This window comes from Mesoplodon bidens (assembly GCF_964165515.1).
Source record: "Mesoplodon bidens genome assembly, chromosome: 19".
NCBI classification, from domain to species: domain Eukaryota; kingdom Metazoa; phylum Chordata; class Mammalia; order Artiodactyla; family Ziphiidae; genus Mesoplodon; species Mesoplodon bidens.
The window spans coordinates 53,606,001-53,628,617 of NC_138179.1; the positions used below are offsets into that span (position 1 = coordinate 53,606,001).

Consider the following 22,617-nt stretch of genomic DNA (forward strand, 5'->3'; position numbering starts at 1 on the left):
CTTGCAGAAGCCAGTGGGCAGGGGAGGGCGCCCCCAGCTGGGGAGAGCATCTAGGGTGAATGAGGAAGTAGGGACTGCCGGAGGCTGAGCGGCAGAGGGCGGGGCTGGGGAGGGGCCGCGCTAACCCCCCTTCCCCTCCCACGCACCCCTTTGCTACGTCAGAAGCTCCCTGGCCAGCTCCGAGTCCTGTCGGTGGGGGCAGCAGGATGCTGGTGGAAGCAGAGGGGGCCGGCCGGGTGCCTCCGCAGCTCGGCTGGCAGGGCCCAGCGGGGTGTGTGCAGCTGCTGGTGCAAGCCCCTCCGCCCCACCCCTCCCCATGCAGCCCTGGCAGTGCCTCCGGCGCTTTGCCCTGGCCTGGTGGGAGAGGACAGCGGAGGGCAGCGCCCGATCTTCCAGGGAGGAGGCTGGACCGAGGGACCCCGGGGGCCGAGGGGAGCCAGGTGAGCGAGAACTGGGAGTGTGCAAGGCGGAGAGCCTGGACTGCCAGGCCCTCTTCCCAAATACGAGGGAACCAGGAGGTCTTGCAGCCCCCAACTTTAGGAGAAGTGGGTTCCTGGCTGGAGCTTGTCAGAAGATGTTGGAGCTCCTGTTGTTTGGGGGAGGGGGAAGCAGATAAGGGCTGGGAGTCGGGGGTAGATGACCAGACTTCCAGGCTTGTGGGTCTGACTATTCCTTGGTGTTGGGTTTGAGCACTTTGGGGTGGGGATAGGATGCCTTCTTTCCAGCTCTGGATATCTTGGTCTGGGTGACCTTGAGCCAACTACTTTGCTGTCGAACTCTGTGCCTCAGTTTCTCTCCTTCCCTTCCCTGTCCTTCTTGCTGGTCTTAAAGAATTGGTGATGCATTTGATGGAGACTGTCACTGTGAAAATGTGGGGCTTTGTCATCATTGGTGGCAGCTGTGATGGTGGTGGTTTCTGGCGTGGTTGCGCATGTGTACATATGTGGGGGGCAGTTATGGTTTGCGTGTGAGGTCTTTTGCTGGTTTTAGTTGATGCTGGGCCCACTGTGGGCAAGTGTCAGGGTCCGGCATTCATACAGGAAGGAAGTATCCAGGCAAGCTGGGAGTTGTTGGGGCAGAGACTTAGCTGGTGGCCTAGTGTAGAAGCAAGGGATGGAGCATAAAAGGAGGGGGTTCCAAGAATAAGATTCCCCCCTCCACCCAGACTGCCGGGCACCCAGGCACCATTGGCAGCAAGTGCAAAGGCTTTGCCCTGGCTTCCTGCCACTGCGCCTTGGGGACAAGAGGGTCTTTGTCCAGTGCTCCCCCCACCCCTGCTCCTTCCGCCCTTACCATGTTGGCCAGTTCTCTGTGATGACCCTCAGGGCCGGGATGGAGATGCAGGTCCCCCATGTGCTCTGGAGATCTGGAAGAAGCAACTGTGGTCTCAGGCAGTGCTGAGTGGAGACGGGGAGCTCCTCTAGGGGAAGGGTCCCTGGGAATGAGCCATTGGGAGGTTTGATCTCACCACATGCTTTCTGCTAGCCGCCTTGCCTAACGCGGAGGGGATGGGGTCTGGGGTCTTCATGGCCTGAATCCTGCTGGGAATCCAGGGCTCCATGTTTCTTAAATATGTACAGGGCAGAGTTGGGTGCTGTGATGCAGAGCCCCGGATGATCTCTCTCTTTCTCTCTCTCTGGCCAGGGACCCACCCTGGAAAAAAGGTTTAATTAGAACCATTGATTCCTTCTTTGGCTGTGAGCATCGATCTCACCGGTGTGGTCAGAGCTGGGGGTGATGGTGGCATGGCTGCCATCTGCCCAGTTCGAACCTTGGCTTTCTCTGACAAAACCCAAGCTTAGGACGGAGGAGGCTAGACTCTTTGAAGTACCAGATCTGTTTTAGCCCCCTCTCCGCCCCAGGTTAGGTCTTGGGGAAAGAAGGGAGACGAGGTTGAGGATTTGGCCTGAGGGAGCTGTGTTTGGGGGTTGAGGATCATCCTGAGTAGTGGGCCTGGGGCTCGGGAATGGAGGGGCAGCTTGGTTGGAAGGGAGACAGGAGGCCATTGGGTGGGCAGGCAGAGAGTTCAGGAGAAGGATCTGGAGCTTGCCATTAAAGCTTTGCTTTCGAGGAATCCCAAGCACTTATCTCCTCCAAGCCCTGGCAAGGAGATCCAATTTCTTCCTTAGTTTGTGTCTTCGAGGCCCAGAGAGGGACAGAGACCGTCTCAGAGGCCCAGTGGGCCTGGGTCTAGCCTTTGAGCCTGACTGCCTGACCGAGTGGCCCCTGCCTAGGCACAGAGAACGGAGGGTGAGGCTCCAGGCAGCCTCCGATCTGGTCTCCGGGTTTGGTGGGCGGTGGGGGACAGATTGTGCCCCTGCCCCAAGCCCCAGCTGCCCGTCGTGGGTGGGCTGGTGCAGGTGCAGGCTTCAATGAGCCACTCAGATTGCTCTTTGAAGAATCCCTTGTTGGCTTCCTAGGGCCCATTCGAGCAAAGATAATAAAAATCTGGCCGTCAGCGGGTTTGAGGGCTGCACTGGCTTCCCCTTCTTTCATTCCCAGCTCTGAAAAGCAGAGATGAAGGCTTTGGATTTGGCTGGGAAGCAGCGCTTGCCTGCCCCGAGGGAGGGAGGGAAGGAGAGCGGGAGGCGGCCGCTGATTTCCTGGCAGCGGGGGGATTTGCTGGGGAGGCGGGCAGAGGGGCAGGGACCTGGTCCCCTGCTCTTGCCAGGCAGCCTCGGGCCTCGATGGGGCTCCTGTGCCCCTCACCCAGGCTCCAGCCTGGTCCTTCAGTTGCAGAGGCTGGGAGCCCCCTTTCGGCTCCCCTGCTCCCACATTCCCCCCTCTGCTCCTCAGACCCCCCACTTTCTTCCCCCTGGTGCGCCCCATCCCTGCCCCTCCATTCTTCTCCCTCTGACCTTCCCGCTGTCTCTCCTCTTCGTCTCCCCCTTCTGCTCCTTAGTCTCCCCTTTTCCGTCTGTCTGGCCCCTCATACCTGTCTCTCTTCTTTCCTTAGCATCTGTCCTGCTTTCTAGGACTGTCTGGAAGGTTAAGAAGCCAAGTTGGTTGGAGGGAGGGAAGGAGCTGCAGCCACGGAAGGGACCAGCCTGAGTTGACTCTTATGGTCTGTCAGGTGTCATAGTCGTCAGAGTCCAGGCGGAAGGGGGCCTCTGAGCACTTAGAGATGTGTGTGTAGTGAGGGCGCCATCCCCCTCCCCGCACACAGCGGGCACCTTGCCCTGACATTGGGCTTCAGACACTCAAGTTCTCCTGCCGCCTTCTACTGCTTGGCTGCCGGAAACCAATGCCTCCGGCCTCTGGCCCCTCCACACCTCTGGTCGCCCGCTGTCCCAGGCATCATCGCCGCCCTTGCCCATGGTTCCCCCACACCCACTACCCAGGCTCACAGGGGGAAGGGAAGGGTCCAAGGGAACCCCTGCAGGCCCTGTGACCCCTTCACCGTCTTGTAAGCCCCCCCCACATGGAAGACAAGACTGGCATGGAAGGAGCCTTGGACTGAGTAAAGAGACCTCGTTAGGATCCTGCCTCAGCGCCCAAACGTCCGAGTGACCTTGAGCAAGTCCCTTCCTGGCAAGGGCCTCTGTGCTCACCTGTGAAATGAGGGGGCACAGGCTGGCTCCTCTCCAAGGTCTCTTCTGACATTCCACCGTTGTTGTGTCTCTCTTCTGGGTGATTTGCATATGCTTTGCATATATCAGTGATGCCTGCTTGAAGGGGGAGGGTGCCGCCCACGGGGACCAGAGTCCCACCCACCACTCCAATTCCCCTTGCCCATTGGCCCAGGCTGTCACTGCTGGAATCTCCCAGAGGGATGGAAGGAAGCCGGGTGAGGCCTGAGAATTCCCTGGGGAGGTGGCTCCTGTGCTCCAGCCGTCCTAGAGGCAGGATGGGAGGATAGCCCTAGTGGAGGGGACCCCTACCCTCATCGCTCCAGCTCCAGAAAGTCTAAACAGTGAAACCAAGTGGGTGTGAATTCACTACAGTTGCCTGTGGCTACCACAGGGTGTGTGAAGCCCCACTGAGCCTGGCAGAGGGGTCAGGGTCTGAGCACCTCTAGATGCCAGGAGCTTAGCTAGGTGTAAGAGGTGTAAGAGTCCCTCCTCTGGCTTCAGCTGCCAGACAGGCAGCTTCACAGTCCAGGACACGTCGTGCCGTCTTGTGCCCTGCCCACTTCTGCACAGGCCCCTGGGCTCTGGGTACATGTGGGTTGGAACTTGGACCTGAGAGATGGTCACTGAGAACAGGATCATTGCATGTCTGGGCCCTGCCTGGCCAGCACACCACAGGTGAGGCATGGTGCTCCCTGCAGGGGGTCATAGGGAGGGAGAAACTGCTGCCCTCAGTTCTGCACCCACCTCCGTCTACCCCGACTGATCTCAGGGGCCTTCTCCCCTGCCACCTGGTATGTGCTCTGTGTCTGGCACAGGGCAGTGCGCTGCATCCCAGCCCCCAACCTGCCTCATTTCCTTTCACCCCCATAATACTCATCACATGGGGCAAGACGGGGGTAAAGTTTGGCAGCCAGGGGAAGATAAGGTGGGCCACTGAGTAAGGTGAGGATTTCTGAAGACAGGAGCAAAAATCCCCTCCACTGCCATGGTGGACGGGGCCGGAGGAGACACAGCAAGAGGGATCAAGGTTAGATCTAGTCTCAGGGAGGAACTGACCCGGGGGGCAGTTTAGTTTCTGACCACGGAGTTGTTGTGAAACTTAAATGAAATAATAGATGGAAATGTCCAGCACAGTGCCTGACACGTGATAAACAGTCAGTAAATGGTATGGGGAGGGAATGGATGTCTCCGAGCCCAGAGGAGACCCTCCCCTAACCCTGAGATGCAGGAGTTTGCAGGAGATGAAGAGTCAGAAGGACAATTCCCAGAAGAGCTGTTTCTCCCACACTCAGGCGGCTGCTTCCCCACCGCAGCCCTCGTGCCCCACGCACCCGCTGGGCTCAGGGCCCAGCCACCCTGGGATACCCTGCCCTCATCCTCTGCCGCAGGTGGGCAGACAGAAGGGTTTGGAGGCGGGGAATCCTGTTCTTCTCCCCCTCCCCCGTTCTTGCACAGGACAGCTTGAGAGGAAACAGGCCCACGCTGCAGCAGGAGAAATCGAGGTTAGATGGGAAGGAAGCCTCCAGGTGCATGAAGGGTGGCTGCTCCCAGGTGGTGTTTTTGCATCTCTTACCTCAATGATAGGTGTCTGTGAGCGCAAGTAAGCTAGCGTTGTACCTAGGGGCAGGGGACTGGTTGGCGTGAGCTTTGAGATGACCTTTGGGCTATCGGAAGGAACTTGGTAGATCCAGTTTAATCTCTTGTGGCTGTGATGGTTGGCAGAGTGCAGGGGACCCTGACGAAGAGGAGTTCAGGGCTGCTGGGGAAGAGGAGGTTACATCAAAGTCCGTCTTTGATCCCCCAGGGCAGAGAAGTCAAGGGCAGGGTAAAGAGCAAGCGTTGGACTGGTGTCAGGTTGCCTGCCTCCCCTACTGCTGTGTGACATTAGGCAAGTTAGTTGCCCCCTCTGGTTTCCAGTGTCCTCGGTGTGAGGAAAGGGTGGAACTAGAGAATCTCTCAAGTCCCTTCCAGCTGTCGCAGGTTCTACCCACCTCCTCTCTCCTGAGGTAATATATGCCTCGCCACACAGACGGTGGGAATAATACTTCCCAGCTCCAGCTAAACCAGGAAAAATGGAGATTTGGCCCAAGAGAACACTGGTGCTTTTGTGCGCCTGCATACGCCTTACCAACAGCCCCTCCTGCTCCGAAGGCACATCTTGCCTAAATCTGTCCTCTCAGCCCAGAAGATGGATAAGCAAGAGGCTATAGGATTCAGCTACCGTCTGTTTTCCTCCCACCCCAGAAAAAAAGGGCTTTGCAGCACTCCGTTCCAACCAGGGACTATAATCCAGTCCATCTTTTCTTCTGCGGAGGCACTGCCAGCTGGTGGCTCATCTCCCCCACAACCTTTTCCTGGTTCCTGGTAGCCTCAGCCACCTGGCCCAGTTGCCTGCATATCCCGGAATGGAGTAGCACTGAGACTGGGAAGGAGCTGGGTTTTCACACGCCTCCCTTCCTCACTTCTGCCAACCCTCCTCATCCCAGCACCCTGGTCTCTTTTCCACCCCAGTCACCGAGCATGCTGGAGACCGCAGACCCAGGGACCCACAGGGGCCCCCCAGATCCAGAGACCCCCACAGAGTGGCCCTAAGCTGGAGATGCTTGTGCAGAGCCTATAGGAGGCAGAGAGGGTGTGTGTGTCCTGTTGGCTCCTTCCAGCCCAGGGGGGCTGATAACTGCAGACACAGCAGGCGTCTGTGGTGTCACCCCAGGCACCCGCAGCTGCCTCATTGAGGAAGAATTAACGACCCCAGTTCATTGGGAAGGCATTCCACGGCTCACTGAAGCCCTTGCAGATACACCCGGGCCTCTATGCCTCCTCTCCGGGGCTGTCCCCTGCCTAGTCCATCCCCTCCCAGTGGCCAGGCTGGCCTGGCGAGTCCCCATTCTGGTCCCAGCCTTCTTCTAAGCTGAAAGTTGGGACTCTGAGGGAAAGCCAGGGCTGTTTGGACTGACAGTGACTCTCGCTCTGCTGCCGCTGACTTTTTAGGCTCTCTCTCCCTAGCGCGGGTGCTTGGGGGGGAATTCTGGATGTTCAAACGAGAAGAGACCTTTGAGGGGCTTCCTGGAGCCTCTTCTGTGACGGAGGCGGGAGAGTAGGAAAGGGGATCCCAGAGGGGCAGAAGTCACTTAAAGATGAAGCTTGGGAGAAGCCCCTTCTCCTGAACCCAGCAGCTCCTCCCCCACCCCTGATCCCTGGTCCATTTGCAGCCTTAGGTTAAAATGATCTGCTTCCCACTCCTAGGATGAGGCAGAAAGAAACCGAAGTGAAACCTTCTGCTCCACTTATTGTCCGTAAAAAATAGTTTATGCTGGAGCAGGGGATGGAAAGAGGTTAGACTTCAGGCAGAACTTCCCAGCGGGCACGGAATGGGAGCCAGCCAAAGGCTGGGGAGGATGGATGGGAAGCAGTTCAGCTCAGGGGTCAAGAGCTCAGGCTCTGGAGTCAGACAGATCTGGGCTGGCATCCCAGCCCTGTGACTCACTCGCTGTGTGGTTTGGGGCAAGTCACTTCACATCTCTGAAGCTCAGTTTCCTCATCTGTAAATTGGGGCTGATAACCGTGGTTCCCTCACAAGGTGGGTACCAGGATTAAATGAGGTAATTTAGGCGGAGCTCCCGGCACATTGTGAACTTTCACTAAATAGTAACGTCTTTGTCTTCATCCTCCTCCTCACTGTCCAGTTGAATGAACGAATGGGTGGCTGTTCTCCCAGGAAAAAGAGACATACGTGAGCAAGCCTCTTATCTAAAACCCAGATTCTCACCCCAGCCGGTCTGGGGCTGGGCCCCTGGAGCTGCCACTTAAGGCTGGTGGTGAGCGGGGAGCTGGGCCTCTTGAGCCTTCATGCCCCCACCTGGTGCCCCCCTGTCCACCTGCCCTTCTGTGCCCCACCCCCACCCCACCGCTTTGTCCAGGAAGCCCTCTGGGGCTACATATGTTAGTGAACATTCTTGATTTCTTCCCCCAGTCAATGTCCCAACATCTGGGTACGACAGCTGCTTCTCCCCAGGATGCCTGTGTCTTGGGTAATCGGTGGGAAAATTGGAAACATCAGATTGGCAGGGGGCTCTGAGGATGCTTGCAGCCAGACGTGATGTGGGTGTGGATGGGTCCGAGACAGCCAGTGAGGGCTGGGCCCGAGAGGGTGCCCGGCCCACAGTGTCTCCGTGCAGGAAGGGTCCTAATGCCGCGCCCCAGGATGAAAGGCCGCAGACAGGCGCTGGGGCACGAGGGAGGTGGAGTACAGTGAGCAGGACTTCCTGCAGAGTGAGAGCGAGGCAGCATGACGGACACCTGAGGGGGGCCCTGCCCTGGCCGTTTGAGGAGTGGGGTGCGCGCGGGGGTCAGGAGCTGGACACGGGGCCTCGGGCAAGCCCCTATCACAGCAAGAGTGTGTGTGCGCGTGTCGGGTGTGAAGTACCCCTGTTTCCTCTGTTGTGGGCAGAGAAGGGGGGCCTTCCTCAGGGTTAGGAGGTGAGTGGAGCAGATGGGGGTCTCTTGGGCTGGGAGGGGGTGGTCAGCAGAGCCATGAAGGCAGGCCCCTCTGACTCTGAACCCACCAGCCTTCCAGAATGAGGCGACCCTGGCTGGGGGAGGCAGATGGGGGTCTTGTGTGGACCCCAGTAAAGAGCCTGCCCCCGTTTCTGGGAGGAGAACCAGGCCTGGCTTGCTGGCTGTCTATCCTGGGGACCCCACTCTGGGGACCCCCTTGTTTTCTGTGTTGTCCTGCTGTCTGTCCTCCTGTCTGTCTCCCACCCGCGTCTCTGCCCCTTCAGCCCCTGCTCTTCCTCCGACACCCAGTGTCCGTCCTGCCTGCCCCCCAGCCCTCAGTGACCCCCCCAAAGGGACAACTCCTAATGCTCTGCGTTGCTCCGTCCCCGTCCCCTCCTCCCCCGAGGCCCAAGGCCCCGGCCGGGCCCGGCCCGCTTTGGGAGCCCGGCCCCGGCCCCTTGCTCTCCTCCAGCTCCGGGCGTTCGTTCACGACTTTCCTCCTTTCCTGTCCCTCACCCAGGGCTCCAGCGTGCAGCAGGAGGGAAGCCTCCAGGACTCTGTTCCCTCTGTTTAAAGTCTCCAGGTTGGTAAGCCAGGAGGGGGGCCTCTCCCCACCATCCTGCCACCCACTGCTCCCTAGCTGGTGCCTCTCCCCAGCCTCGGGGGCCAGAAACGGGGGAGGGGGCTATCCCTGGGGCGCCCAGGCCTTTGCCAGGGGAGGGGGCAGCAGAGACCTGACTCTGGGGAGGGCACCTTGCCTGGCCGAGAACGTGTCCGTGTGTGCACGTGTGTGCATGTGAGTCAGTGTGCGCGAACAAACACGTGTGCATGTATATGTGTGTGCTGGCTGTAAAGCTCCTGGAGTGGGGCTGGGGAGGGAGGAGGAGGCGGGAGCCCTCTGTCGAGGGGGCGAGACGGCCTGGGGACAGGGGGTCAGGAGCAAGGGGTCCTTCTTATCAGGGGCAGCCCATGTTCTAGCGTTGGCCAGAGGGGGGCGATGGGAGAAGATGGGACCACGTCGACCTCAGGACAGCTTTGTTTAGCCTATAGGCACTTGTAACCCTGTGATCGCATTTCATTTATTCAATCGTTCATTGATTCATCCATCCATTCCTTCCTTCTTTCATTCGATACAGATTTATTGAACACCTTCTCTGTGCCAGGCACTGGTCTAGGCTCAGAGGCTAACAGTGACTGAGACAGCGAAGTTTCTTTCATTGCTTATGTGGTGAGCAGATAGAGGTTAAGGGGTTGGCTGAATTCACTGGCTGTGGGGCCTGGGGCTGTGGCCTGGCTGTCTGTCTGGAAAGAGCTGTGACCCTCCGTCCACTGATGCCCCATCCGCCCCTGCTCCCCCTGCTGGCAGCTGCTCTGCACTTCATGTCCCTGTAGAGTGTCCCCTGACCCAATGGCACTCCTCTCCTATAGTGTGTACCTGCCAAGCAGGGAGTGACTGAGGTCCCAAGTCCCCATGACCCTGGGGACTGTGGGCAGCATTGTTGGGCCAGAGCTGGGGCCACTTCAAGAGGGCCTCTGGGAACCCCCCTCTCACTTCCATGCCCAGGACCAGCAGCCCGGAGCACTGGACTCGAGACTCAGTCTGATCCGGGTTCAAAGGCTCACATAAGCCATGTCCTAGCTGTGTGGCCTTGGACAAGCCACTCTCCCTCTCTGAGCCTCAGTGTCCTTGCCTGTAAAATGGCAGCCTTGTTGAGAAGCATACAGGAAAAGCAGCAGCAGCTGGACCAGGGCCCAGCCCACAGCAGGGGATGCCCAATTGCTGGTTCCCTTTCTGCGCCTCCCCCAGCCCCTCCCTGGGGCTGGGCAGGCTGTGCCCTGGGTACTGTCTGTGTGCTGCCCCTGACCGCCCTTGGGAGAGGGGCTGCAGAGTCCCTGCCTTGGCTGTTTGCAGGCTCCGCATCCTCCAGCCCTTCTCCAGCTGTCTGGAGGATGCTTCGGCCCCAATCCGGGCGGGCAGATGGGGGAGGCAGCCTCCCCTGCCACTGGGGCTGCCGACGCCTTGATGGCTTTTTAATAACTGCTCGGAGACAATCTGTAGAGTGCTGGTTTGTCTGCCTCTTAATTAAAATTACCATTTTCCTAAAAGAGCAACGATGCCGCTCTCCTCCCTCCCCCCCACCCCCCGCCCCGCCTCGGCTGCTGCCAGGAGAAGGCAGGAGTGACTTGAAACTGCAGACTTTCCCCTCGACCCCGGTCCTGGTCACACAGGCCACCCCCCTTCCCCACACAAATGGCAGAGGGGCCGAGGCTCAGGGGCAGGGAACCAGGGAGGGGGCCTGAATGCCCTCCTCTTTCACTTAACCCTCTTCTGGAATACTCCCAGAGGCAGGGAGCTCAGTCCTTTCCCAGACTTACTTTATTTTACATCTGTAAAGAGCTAGAGTGGGGCTGTGTTCCTCTCCATGGGGCCAGGGAAGTGACTCAGTGACTCAGTTGGGACAGCAGATGCTGCTTGTGAGGCAAGGGAACATGGTCTTATCGTAGCTCCACCAACACGACCCACCTAGGAAATGTTCTGGAGGAGAGGGAGGCGCTGCAGCCTGGGGCCCGGAGGTCCAGCACCAGGAAGGACCCCTTGAGATGCCTGTGTCTCCATCAGCTCCCAGTGGCCCTCCCCTTTCCCTCTGTGACCCTCTTCCAGGAACACCCTGCCTTTGTCACCTCCCACTTCTGCCCCTCCCTGGCCACCTCCGGGCTCGTCCCCAGCTCCCAAGGCTCTGTGAGATCTCTCATGGCACCGGTTCTGGACATAACTGAGCCTCTACTAGTTCACGGCTGCTTTGGGGGCAGCAAGCTCAGTGCTCTCAGGGGCTGGCAATGAGTGAAGCGGTGGATGAGGACAGCGGGGAATGGTGAGGACTGCGCTGAGGGGTAGAGTGCCTGTGTTCCTTAAAGGCGTTAAAATTCAAAGAAACAAAACAAAGCACCACCAGCTAAACAAAATGCCTGAGCCCCAGTGTGGCCCCAGCGTGGTCTTTTTTTTTTTTTTTTTTTTTTTGCGGTACGCGGGCCTCTCACTGCTGTGGCCTCTCCCGTTGCGGAGCACAGGCTCAGCGTCCATGGCTCACGGGCCCAGCCGCTCCGCGGCACGTGGGATCCTCCCGGACCGGGGCACGGACCCGTGTCCCCTGCATCGGCAGGTGGACTCTCAACCACTGCGCCACCAGGGAAGCGCCCCCAGCGTGGTCTTTGCTAAACTGCGGTTCATTTATCTCGGCATCCTCGTATTGCCCAGTGCATAGTAGGTGTGTACTCGTTGTTTGTTGAGCGAATACGTGATCATCCATATGTTAGGCACTGTGCTAGATACTTTACATATTTATTTCTCTTCCCAAGGTAAGCACTATTTTCCCCATTTTGCCATTAGAGAGACTGACATCCAGAAAAGTAAAACGACTTGTTCAAAGTCACACTTACGGGAAGGGGCAGTTTTTGATTTGAGCCTTGGCGTGCTGCGTCCTTCTTGCTCTGTTTGGTCTTGGGCATGCCTGTGTGTGACACAGGGCATATGCATTCAGTACCGGGCCTGGCTAACAGGGAGCACTGGTGTGGCTGGTGGCCACCTTGCTGACATGCGCTGTGCACCTGTGGGGAGGTAGGGTTGAAGGAAGTGAGGGCTGCAGAGGCGGCGAGGGAGCAGACGCCCCTCACCCCAGCACACCCCTCCTCCATCAGCTTCCGGTCCCATCCCAGCCGCCCGGGGATGGCGGCGTGGTGACAGGTGCCGAGCTGCCAAGATGACTGCACTGCTGACTCCCCCATAATTACTGTCTGATGAGGTGCCAGAATTAGCCGCCATGCGAGCATGGGATGCAGACATGGGGCAGAGCGCTGGGAAGCAGCTGGGGGTAAGGGAGCCTCTCCTTCCAGTCCTGGGGCCCTCTGGCAGTAGGGCAGAGTTTGGTGAGGAGGCAGTAGGTGAACAAGGAGGAAGCGCTGTGTGGTTAATATGCATCAGATGTTATCGTGTGGGCTGTGGTTTTCCAGTCCTCAGAGTGACTGGACATACCCCTGAGATGGCTGGCTTCCAGACAGGTTATCAAGGGCCTCAGGCCACTAAGCAGAGAATTATGGGCAGAGCAGGCGGCCCACTCAGACTCCTGGGCAGACGCTTTGGTGCTTGTAGCTGGGATATGCCTGGCTGGGGCTGTCAAGGGCATAGTTGCTAGGAAGGGGCTAAGACCCAGAGCAGACTCCTGGAATCACATTAGCATGGCCAGGCAGCAGAGGGCAGAGGGAAGTGCCTAGAAGGAGCCAGCAGGTTGAGCTACCCTTGCCAGGAGAGTCGTCCATCCCAGGCAGGAGGAGACAAGTTGGCCCTGAGGCCCGAGGTCAGGGGAGGCCTGAGAGTTAAGAGCAGGAGGTAAGGAAGGTACGTTCTGGTCCCAGAGCAGGGCTGAGTGTGCCCTGGCATTTGCTTCCCCTGGCACACGTGCTGGGGGCAGGAGGAGGGCTGGTGAGAGCAGAAGCAGAGAGGGGTCATCTGGGCTGCTCAGACCTTATCTGGACCATTGGAGCAGTTTTGAAGGCCACCAGCTAAAAGCGGTGGTGACAACGTGGGGCTGACCCAACAGAGGGCAGTGCACATGGCCCGGGGCTGAACCCAGGCCGCAGAAGGAAGGACTTGAGGAGAGAAGATTCGGGTTCAGGAGCCTTCATTCTGTCCTGAAGGGAGAAGTAATCATGCCCTGCCCCTGCACCCCTCTGAGGGCCATGGGCACAGACTCTGGCTCTTTTTAAGGGAGGAGGAGGTGCCTTAGAGGTAATGAGCCGTCTGTTTCCGGAGGAATCCAAGTCCTGGCTGGATGGCGTTCCTGAAATAGGACTTGCAGTTCTGTGTCGGCACAGCCTGTGGCAGGGGTTGGGAGGCCTCAGTACCAAACTACGGTATGAGGGGAGGGCTGTGGAAAGGCAGGGCCCCCTTCCCAGCCTGGGCTTCTGTGGCCCCGGGGCAGTTCTGCTCCCTGCCCCTCCTTCTCTCTCAGCCACGCCCTGGGGAAGGGTCCCCACTCTTCCGGTGTGAGGTCCCCCCAGAAAGGATGGGCTTGAGGGTCTCTGCGCTCCTCTGGGGAGGGGCCTGTTCGAGTGCTCCCTCCTTAGGGAGTTGGACAGACTGAGGGGACATGAGGGGACATGAGGGGCCATGAGGGGACATGAGGGGCTCTGGCCCAGTGGCTCAGACGAAGACTCAGGGATGCCCTGGTGGCAGAATCAGCGTCTTCCTCAGGGGTAGCAGGGCGTAGAGGAGAGAAAGGGGATCCGGGCTGAGAACCCCACAGTCGAGACCAGGCTTCTCCACGTGCCAACTCTGACCATGGACAAGTCACCCCTTCTTGAGCCTCTGCTTTCTCGCCTGTAAAACGGGGGAGAGCAACGTCACGAGGTGACTCTGAGAACTGAATGAATAGAGGCTATCAGAGCCCCTTGTGGGCTGTCGTGAGAGTGTGCTTGGTCGAGGGGTGGGTATCAAGGGTGCCGTCATTCATGGCTGGTCCGTTTTCCCCACGGCATCCAGCAAGTCTGGTGCTGAGTCTAAACCTCATCACTCCAGATGGATGGATTTAACGGAGACGAGCAGGTTGGAGTCTTCAAGTCTTTTGCAGAGGGAAGCGGAGACTGTTTGTTTCTCCCCTGCCTCCCAGCTCGTGCTCCACCTTCCTGGATCCTGCTCTGGTGGGACGGTTCAGGTTAGGCAACAGGGAGAACTGAAAGATGCCCCTGGGATCTGATCAGGCTTCCCAGGTCAGTCTGGACCCAGCAGTCAGGCAGGAAACTCTGAGTCTCCTCCTCCCTTCTCTGGGTTCCCCCATCTTCCACCCTCCAGAGTCTCTCCTGGTGCTCTAACCTTAGCATCCCTAGGGAGGGAACATAATGGGACGCAGATTTGGCTGTTTGTTCCCGGTTAGCTTGCAGGGCAGTAGAGTAATTGACCTGTGAGGTGAGGGCTGAAACTTGCAGCCCAGAAGCCCTGTCCTTCACCCTCCGGCAGCAGGTGGAAGGGGGTCCAAGGCCCACCGGCCCCTTGTCCTGGTGCAGGAGGCTGAGCACCTGTAGAGGGAGACAAGGGCTGGGGATGCGAGGTCCAGGAGGGGCATCTCAGTCCTTGGCATTGCCTGATTGGGTAAACATTGGTGAGAGTGGAGTGGCCTGTATTTGTAGACAAAATGTAAATGCTTTAGCAGGGAGACCCTGAACTTGACAAAGCAGGAGAGGGGCCAAGAAGTTGCCTCTCTGAGAAGGGGTAGCTAGACCCAGCATGGGCAAATGGGGTCCCCAGTGTCTTTCACTCCAAGCTGGAGATGCAGCGAGCTGGCACTTGAGAGAACCCCCAGATGCACTGCAATCGGTTGAGGGGTTGTACATGTCTATGATGTGTGTGCACGGGCACAGCACCCTGTCTGTCCACGTAGCGTTCAACGTGGCCTCTCTGCAGTGACCCAGTCCCAGCTGGGCCCATGTTGATGCCTGTGGTGGGTGCAGGGGAGGCCTTCGTGACTGGGCACACGTTCGTGAGCCTGTGCTGGGCGTGTGGGCGTGTACCATGGGGGCACAGGCATGACGATAGAAGTGTGATGAGCAGAAGCGCGGTGGCCTGTGCTTGGAGTCTGGAGGCACCAGGACCCCGACCACCCTGGTGTCTGAGGGAGCCGTCTGGGTGCTGGGTTGCGGGCCTGGGAGGAGCCTCCTCGAGGGAGCCTGACCCCACGAAGGGCCATGTCTCAGCGGAGGATGTGGAGGAGGACAGCAGGGCTGAGGCTCCTGTCCAACACTCGTGAGGCCCTCAATGAATCCTGGGTGTCGACCACACTTCCCTGTGGGGAGGTGGGGTGATGGGTGCGGCTTCCACCCGTCACCTCCAAGAGATTGGGGTCCCTCCCCCTGGGAACAGGATGCCTCCCTCTGGGCTTGCTTTCAGCCTGAGGCAGCTAGAGGGGCGTGGTGAAGGTCGCTGTGCCCACACCTGCTGCCCTGGCCTTGGCACCCTGAGGCTCGAGTGCCCCCGAGGAGAGGAGGCTCGCCGGCAGCCGCCCCTGAGCAGTGGCAGAGCTGGGAGGACAGGCGTCAGCCTCCCTCGCTTTCCACCGTCTCCTTCCCTTCCTCCCAGCCTGTGTTCCTCTCCGCTGCCTCTCCAAGGAGATGTGGGGCTGACAGGACACCTTCCCTGGGCACGTGACGGTGGAGACGCCAGGCAGGAGTTAGCTTGTTAGCAAGGGCTGTGTGGGCACACGCCAGGGCTGTTCCCAGCTTTTCCAGCGACGGCTTCAGACTGGGGGTGATGTGCTCCCCTCTGCGTCCCCGCCCCTGCCCTCCCTGGGGGAGCCAATTAGCCAGATCTTCATTAGTGGCTAAAAATCCAAACCCTACCGTCCTGGGTTTGAGCAAACTCTGACTGTGGAGTGAAAGGGAATCAGGCGATTGGGCAGATCAGAAAGGAGCTGTCCCCCACCCGTTCCCTAGGCCCGCGCCTTCCTGCAGTGTACAACCCGCACGCCTGTTACTAGTTTAAAAAAAAACAAACAAAAAAAGCAAATGAAAGGACTGAAGCTCAGAGAGGCTGCTGACCTGCTCAAGGTTACACAACTAGACGGTGGCGAGCAGAGCTTTCTCACCTCCAAGTTGAGTGATTTGGGAAATGCCATAGCTTTGCCGGCAGTTGGGGGAGGGTTGCTGGGAGAAGAGGGAGGGTCCTATATCTGAAATTCTGGGCAAGAGGCTGGCTTGTTGGCCCTTTCGCAGGAGAGGTGGGTCTTGTCTGAAGAGTATGGTCCGGACCCCTTGTGGGGACCCTGGTTTCTGTGTGGCAAGCAGCCACTGGGCTGGGGCGGGCGCCTGGGGGTGCAGCTGGACTGTGACCCACAGCTCTTCTGTCTTTGGGGCCGAGGGTGCTGCGACATCTTCCGCCTCTCTGCTGATTCCTTCTAAGGAGGTTGTTCGTCTCTGCCCGCCTGGGGCCTGGAGAGGGGCTCCCCTGGCAATTGCTTTCTGGGAAGTGGCAGGCAGGTGTGGACAAGTCCTTGTCCCTGGGGGCCAGGGGGCCAGGGTTCCATTTCGGGCTCTGCTTCCAGCTCCCGTATGAATCGGTTTGCTCTCTGGGCCTCCGTTTCCTTCCCCGTGAAAGGCATTTGGCTGGAGGGAAAGCAGACGCAGGCAAGGCTTAGCCGGGCAGTCTTGAGACATCACTCCTCTTTGCCTAAGAGCGGAGAACCGAAGGGAGGGAGGCCTCCCCTCGCCAGGGTAGAGGGCTGCTGTGCTCTGTGCCCCGTGGACGTGGGGGGTCGGGGGGGAGAGGGCAGCAGGTAGAAGGAAGCAAGGACTCCAGGGCTACGCAGAGCCGGGGCAGCTGGCAGAGATGGCACTGAGACCAAGCCTGGCATCTTTGACTGTCCCCGGGCCCCCACCCCACTCCTGAGATGGCTTGTGAATCTCTTCACCCCACCTAATTCCCTCCTGCAAGACCACCCAGTGTGGGCGGAGTGGTTTCTCTGCCATCAAGGAGGCCCCAGTCTGAGGGAGGAGACAAGCACCTTGCCCTGAGGGAGCTTCTGATCCAAAGAGGTAAACAGGGGCCCGCCCCTCGTGCCCCTCAGAGAGGAGGCACAGGTCCTGCCCAGTCTTAGGGGGAGACAAGGCTCTGTCCTAGGCGAACCCCTCGTCTGATAGGGGAAACAGGGGCCCTGCTCTGGGGTGTCCCTAGTCTAAGGGGGGAGACAAAGGCTCCCAGTCGGAGGGAGGAGACCTGGGCCCTGCCCTGCGATGTGCCCAGATTCAGGGAAGAGGCCCTGCCCTGCAGGGGCTCCCAGTCTGAGCAAGTGGACAGAAGCTGCAGGGCAGAGGCAGCCTGTGGACGGGTGAGAAGCGAGAGCTGGCAGAGGAAGCATCTGGCTGGGGCAGGGCCCGCCCTATCCCCTGGGAGCCCAACGCCCTCTCTCTCTCAAATTCTCTCTCCCTGGGGAAAGCCCCAGAAGCTCTGCTGGGAGCAGCCAAGACCCAGGCAGGTGAGCTCTCCCTCCCTCCCCTGGCCCTGACGAGGTCCTTTCATTGATTCCGACTCGTTTACCAAGTGGCCTTTGGTGGGTTTTAAATCTGCGCAGATCGGTTCTTGTTCTTCTCCCTGCGTGAAGCTGTGACTGGCAGCACCCTGCACCCTCCCCCGCCTCCTGGCCCCCTCCAGGGCTCAGTTGTCCCCGCCCCGCTCCCCAGCTGGGTCTAGATGCCCAGCTTCCCTGGGGGCTGGGGGGTGGCAGGGCTCCCTGGACGTGTGGGTAGAAGAGTCCAGGGGGTCACAGGCCACAGCCCTCTTCCCCCCTCTTCCCCCCAGCCCAGGGAAGGGAGTCCATACAGGGACTTGTTAACTCCCTCAGCCTCCCTGATCCTCAGTTTCCCTGCTGTACTGCCAGGAGAATCGACCCACCCCAGGCTGTCCTCCACGGTGGCTCTGTAGATCAGTGCTGGGGGGTGGGGAGGGGGCATCAGTGTCACCAGCCAAGGACTATCCTGCCTCTGATGCCCTCTCGCCTTGCCCACCTTCCCCTACCACTGCGCTGCCCGGGTAGCGGTCCATCGTGGGGACGGGCTCCACCTGGCCTCTCCCCACTTGTGTGTCCTCCCTCTCACACCTCAGGGACAGAGGGGGAGCTGCCTTCCCTGGGCACCCAGTGATGACTGGCCTTGCCCCTGTGCTCCCAGGTTCCAGGGAGTCACCTTTCTTGACTAACCGTCACCCCCATGTTTTCAGGTCATTTCCCTTTCCTCCCAGGCCTCCCTTCCATGGGACCCCCTCCCCCTTCTTCCCTGTCATCCCTCCCGGACCAGACAGTCTCTCCTGAGGGGGCCTGACCTTCAGGGCAGTGGGGCTGGGCTGGGGGGATGGGGAGACACGGGGGCAGGTGTGGAGGCTCATGCCGGGAGCTGGACTTGAAGCCCTGTCCTTAATCCTTGGTGTGGCCACCTCCTCCCCTCCAATCCGCCTTCTTCCCACTGCCCACCTCCACCTCTGAGGCTCCCGTTGGAGTGACAGGGAGGCTCAACAGGGTGCTGGGCATTAGCAGTTTGGGGGGATACTACACAGGAATGTTTACAGAAAGGCGATTGCCCGGAAAATGATTTCGGTTACTGTGGTGTGGGGCAGAAAAGATGGTTTTACAAAACCAACACAGACGGGCTTCAGCTCCAAAGACCCACGGACAGACAGTGGACTGAGGGCCATGGGCACACGGGGCGCCCGGAGCCAGGGGCGCCCAAAGACCAAGGAGCCAGCTACTTCACGGTGCGGGGGGGGGGAGGTGGGGGTGAAGGGATGATCCCTTCACCTCATTCAAGTTCCTGGAGCCTCTGCCAAGCTTGACCTTTGTCCTCTGGCCTCTGACCTCCCAGCACAGTGCACTTCCTGACTGCAGCAGCCGCCCAGCAGGATGGACTTGTCGGGCACACACAGTCGATGGTGTCAGTCGCCTTGGGGCTCCTCCTGGACCTCCTGACCTGGGCTCCTCTTGCTTTGGCTGCAGACGGTGGGACTGGGGGAGCCTTGCACCGCATGTGTTCAAGTGTGTGTGTGTGTGTATCTGTGGGCAAGGCACTTTGGGTATGAACCAGGCCCTCCACTTTTCCAGCAATCTCCATGCATCCCCCCCCCTTGCCCTGCCTGCGGACCTCACTGGATCTAGCCCCAGGGTCCTCTGTGCTCCCTGAGTTGGTGCTCAGCCACCACCTCTGCCCAGGCAATGGATGGGGGCGCACCTGTGAGGTCTCTCAGGCCCCCAGGGGAGGAGCCTTGTCCAGCCTCCCCGTCTCTTGGGGAGAGGGAGCCAGGGTCCTGAACTCCGGGTCCTCACAGGAGGCACCCCCGCGAGAGCCCTCCCTTCTCTGCGGCTCTAGCTTCGTTCTCCCCTCTGCTTCCTCCCCGTCCTCGTCCTCTCTCTTCTTCCCTCTCCCTCCCCCTCCCCCTTCTCCACTCTCTCTTCCTCTGAAGATGATGTCATGGGTGGATGTTGCCCAGTGACAGCCAGAGGACAGAGTCACTGGTGACAGCTGGGGTAAACACGCCAGGTGGGGAGGGGCTGGATGGCTTATGAGAGCGTCTCACTGAATCCTTGGGATCTTAATTCTCATCTTGAGTTACAGTGATCTCATGTAAAAGAATGCAGTGAAGATAAAAATAAATTAGGCTCCTAAATAAACATGGAATTTGGAGTTGGTGGAACAAATAACAATGTCGCTTTCTTCCCAAGCACCTGCGCCTTTATCCGCAGCCGGCCACTGGGGGACGCCCACTGCTCCCTGGTCCTCCCAGCCTCTGGCGGGTTCACTTACTGGTTGCCCAGGCCAAAAAGGTTGAGCCGTGGGTGACTCGAGGCCCCCTTTCCCCCTTTCCTTTTCCCTCATTCTGAGCTGGATTTCATCAGTCCTGGGCATCTTCCCTGCAGCTTGAATCTCTGACTCGAAAATTATAGCTGGCCTTGCACACTGAGGGTACTTGGGGAGTTGGCAAACCCTCCAGGCCCAACGTATCTCTCTGAATCCCCCAAGCCCCCATCCCTCAGGGACCTTCAGTCCCAGCGCCCCTTCCAGCACTGTACCCCCGCTCTGCTTTCCCCTCCAGGGTCTCCCAACTTTGCCCCTGCGCTCAGAGCCCCCTGCCTCTGCCTCTCCACCACAGGGTCTTCCAGTTCCCATGTCCCTGCCCCCACAGAGCCCAGTGCTGCTCACCCCCTCAAGGCCTCCCTGTCCCATCCGCCCCCCATCCCCCACCCCCCACCCGCCCCTTGCTGGTAAACAGCAAGCATCGATCTGCTCGGGACCACTGCTACCCAGAGCCTACTGCTTGCTAGATTGGAATCGATCTCCTGGGCTTCTCACTGGGCTGCTCAGTCTGGGGAGGGTCAGGGTCACTCACGACCTTAGTGGTGGCTGGAGCGGGAACAGGAGTCACGGGAAGGCTGTCCTACCGTCTTGACAGCTCATGTGCCAGGCGTGTCTTTAATTCAGAGCAGTGTGCTTTTCTCCTCGTTATCTTGCCAGCTTCTCACCCAGTGCCCGGAAGCAGGGTTTAGAGGTGGACGTCCCCAGTTTACAGATTAGTACCCTCAGGCTCCAAGAGGGAAGAGACTTGTTGATCGAATGGGTAACTAAAGGAATGGCTAACCCGGGGCCCCTCAGGGAAGGAGCTGACTCCAACCCCAGGGTGTCTCCGGCCTGTGTTTTTTTTTCTCCCAATGTTCTGACTTCAAGAGCCCAGGGCTGGCTCAGATAAATTCATGCCTGAGCTCTCAGAGCCCCCAACGGCCTCTTTCTCCCAAGGGCAACAGGATGGCCCCCCCAACCCAGAATCCCAGGCCAGTTGTCCCACTCCACTGGGGCCCCAGAGTGGAGAGATATCTGCACAGAGCAGGGAGCTAGGACTCATGGGTTACGCAGGCAGCTCACCTCTTTCCCTGAGCCTTGTTTCTCTGTTAAACAAAGCCAAAGATCTGGAAGGTTCTTAAACAGATTCTAAAGCTTTTCAAATCAAAGCCCCACCTCCCCTCAGAGACAGCCGATTGTCTCTCCTACCCGCTCCTGTCTCTCTGCCACCCCCTAGAATCCAGCTCCTGCCTCACCCATGACCCCGGCCTCTGCCCGTGCCCAGGCACCTGAGGGGCGAGCCCTGACTTGGAGGAGGCAGGGAGGAGTTGGTCCTGGCTCCATGCTCTGTTCGGGCCTCTGCTCAGCAGCTCTCTCCCCACCGCTGCTGCCCACCTTTGTGAGATGTATGGGGCTGTAGTGATCCACTGTCTTGAGCCTCCGCCTCCCCGCTGCCCGCTCTAGCAGCCGGGACCCCTCCCTGCCAGACCTGCCTCGCCCCTTTAATCGACCTGGGAGAGCCTGGGTGACCGCAGACCTCCCCACACTGCCTGCTTCTCTCAGGCTGGCGTACTGCTTGCCCCACTCCGGAGGCACTGAGGCTCCGCCGCACCCCGCCCCAGGAGCCAGGAGAGGAGGTGCTGGCATGGAGGGTGCGAGTGGGCATGGGCATCTCTTCTGGGTCCAGGAGGGCGGGAGGGCAGGAGGGCAGATGTGAATTGGAGACCTTGCCCAGTGCACCTATATGTGTCCAGAGCCCTAGGAGGCACGGCGAGCCTGGCTGGCTGGCACTGGGGAGGGCCCTCTGGCTCAGGCAGGGCTCATGCTGGGCTCTAGAGCTGGGCTTCCAGCAGCCAGGCCTTGGGCAGAGTCTGCCCCAGCCTAGGCAAAGGGAGGGCTACGGAGCGTCCAGGGCACTCGGCCGGGGAGGGTCTCCTCCTGCTTAGTTGTGCCCCATGTGGTTGCAGACCTCCAGCGGGTGGTGAGGGTGAGTGGAAGAGAGAGGTTAAGGGTCATGGGAGGCAGCCCCCTGACTCCGGTTGGGGCTATTTCTCCTGTGCCCAGAGCAACCCCTATTCCAGCTCTTCTTCTTCTGGATGATGGTCAGGTCACTCCCTTGCGGCCATATTCACTGGCCACCGTGGGTTACCACCAGCTCCTCGAGGGCAAGGACTGGGTCCCCACCGAGATGGCCCCAGGGTTCCCAGCCTCAGTCGGGGGCCAGCTTCAGGAATTTCCTCCCTACCAGGGAACCTTCTCACCGTCTTAACTCAATATGTTAACTCACTTTGAACTTAATACATTTACTTTAAAGGAAACCTTATCTCACGACCACCCCAAGGAACAGTACCCGTGAAATCAGTGGCTGGGCCTTCTTGTTTTTTTTCTTTTTAATCCTTGAAAATAAAGGTATAACTATTAAGCTATGAAACAGTGTTCCTCCCCCAGTCATCTCTTGGGTATCTGGACCCCACTTTGGGGAACACAGCAGAGGGTTGTGACTGTGGTGAGAGGGACAGTTGCCTGCGGGAGGGAGGAGGGAGGGACCCCGGACTCAGCGCCAGGGTGAGGAGACAACAGGCAAACAAGGACGTGGCACCATTTTTCCATCAAGAAGCAATTGTCGTCTGGCCGGGAAGGTGCGGTGGGAGGGGGTGGGGCCAACCTAATAAACGCTGGGGTCCAATCTGGCCTCTACCACTGACTGTGGCTTTGGGTGTGTCACTGGCCTTCTCTGACCTGGGTGGCCCCATCTCTGAAATGGGGCTACAGGAATACGCCCCCTTCCCCCCACCCCACCACACACAGGAGGTTTGAAGGCTGTGCTAACGGCAGTCAGTCAGGGCCTTGGAAGCTTTGGAGCTCTGTGTCCACGGAAGCCATTCTTCCCTTGGCTTTGGTGGGCGGTGCTGGGTCATCGAGGGGTCAGTCCCCCGAGATCTACATGCCTCTGCCATAGCCCAGGGAGGAGTGTGTGAGTGTGTTGGGCGAGGGGTGGTTTTTCCTAGAATGTGGCTGAAACTCCTCTTTCCTCCTGTGGTGGACGGGAGGCGACTGAGGCCTGGCCGTGGGCCTGATGAAGAAGGGAGGGGGCTGACGGGGGCTGGGCTGGATGGAACTGGCTGGGTCAAAGAACCCTCAGCCCCTCCTCTTTTGCCCCAGTCGGCCCTGTGAGTTAGCCCCTGCA

General features: G+C 59.3%; 1 protein-coding gene across 2 annotated transcripts in view; it reads left to right on the forward strand.

Moving 5' to 3' along the window:
• Positions 1-316: 316 nt before the first annotated feature.
• The window catches only part of SRCIN1 (SRC kinase signaling inhibitor 1), a gene marked incomplete at its 5' end in the record, with an annotated part of 66,629 nt that continues 44,328 nt past the window's right edge, over positions 317-22,617 (forward strand). Inside the window, 2 exons of one of the 2 annotated variants that reach the window (XM_081219171.1) lie at positions 317-440; positions 8,590-8,652. In XM_081219171.1, coding sequence (XP_081075297.1) covers positions 317-440; positions 8,590-8,652 — 187 coding nt within the window. The remainder of the gene's footprint in view (positions 441-8,589; positions 8,653-22,617) is intronic. The other variant, XM_081219172.1, reaches the window with a different exon arrangement.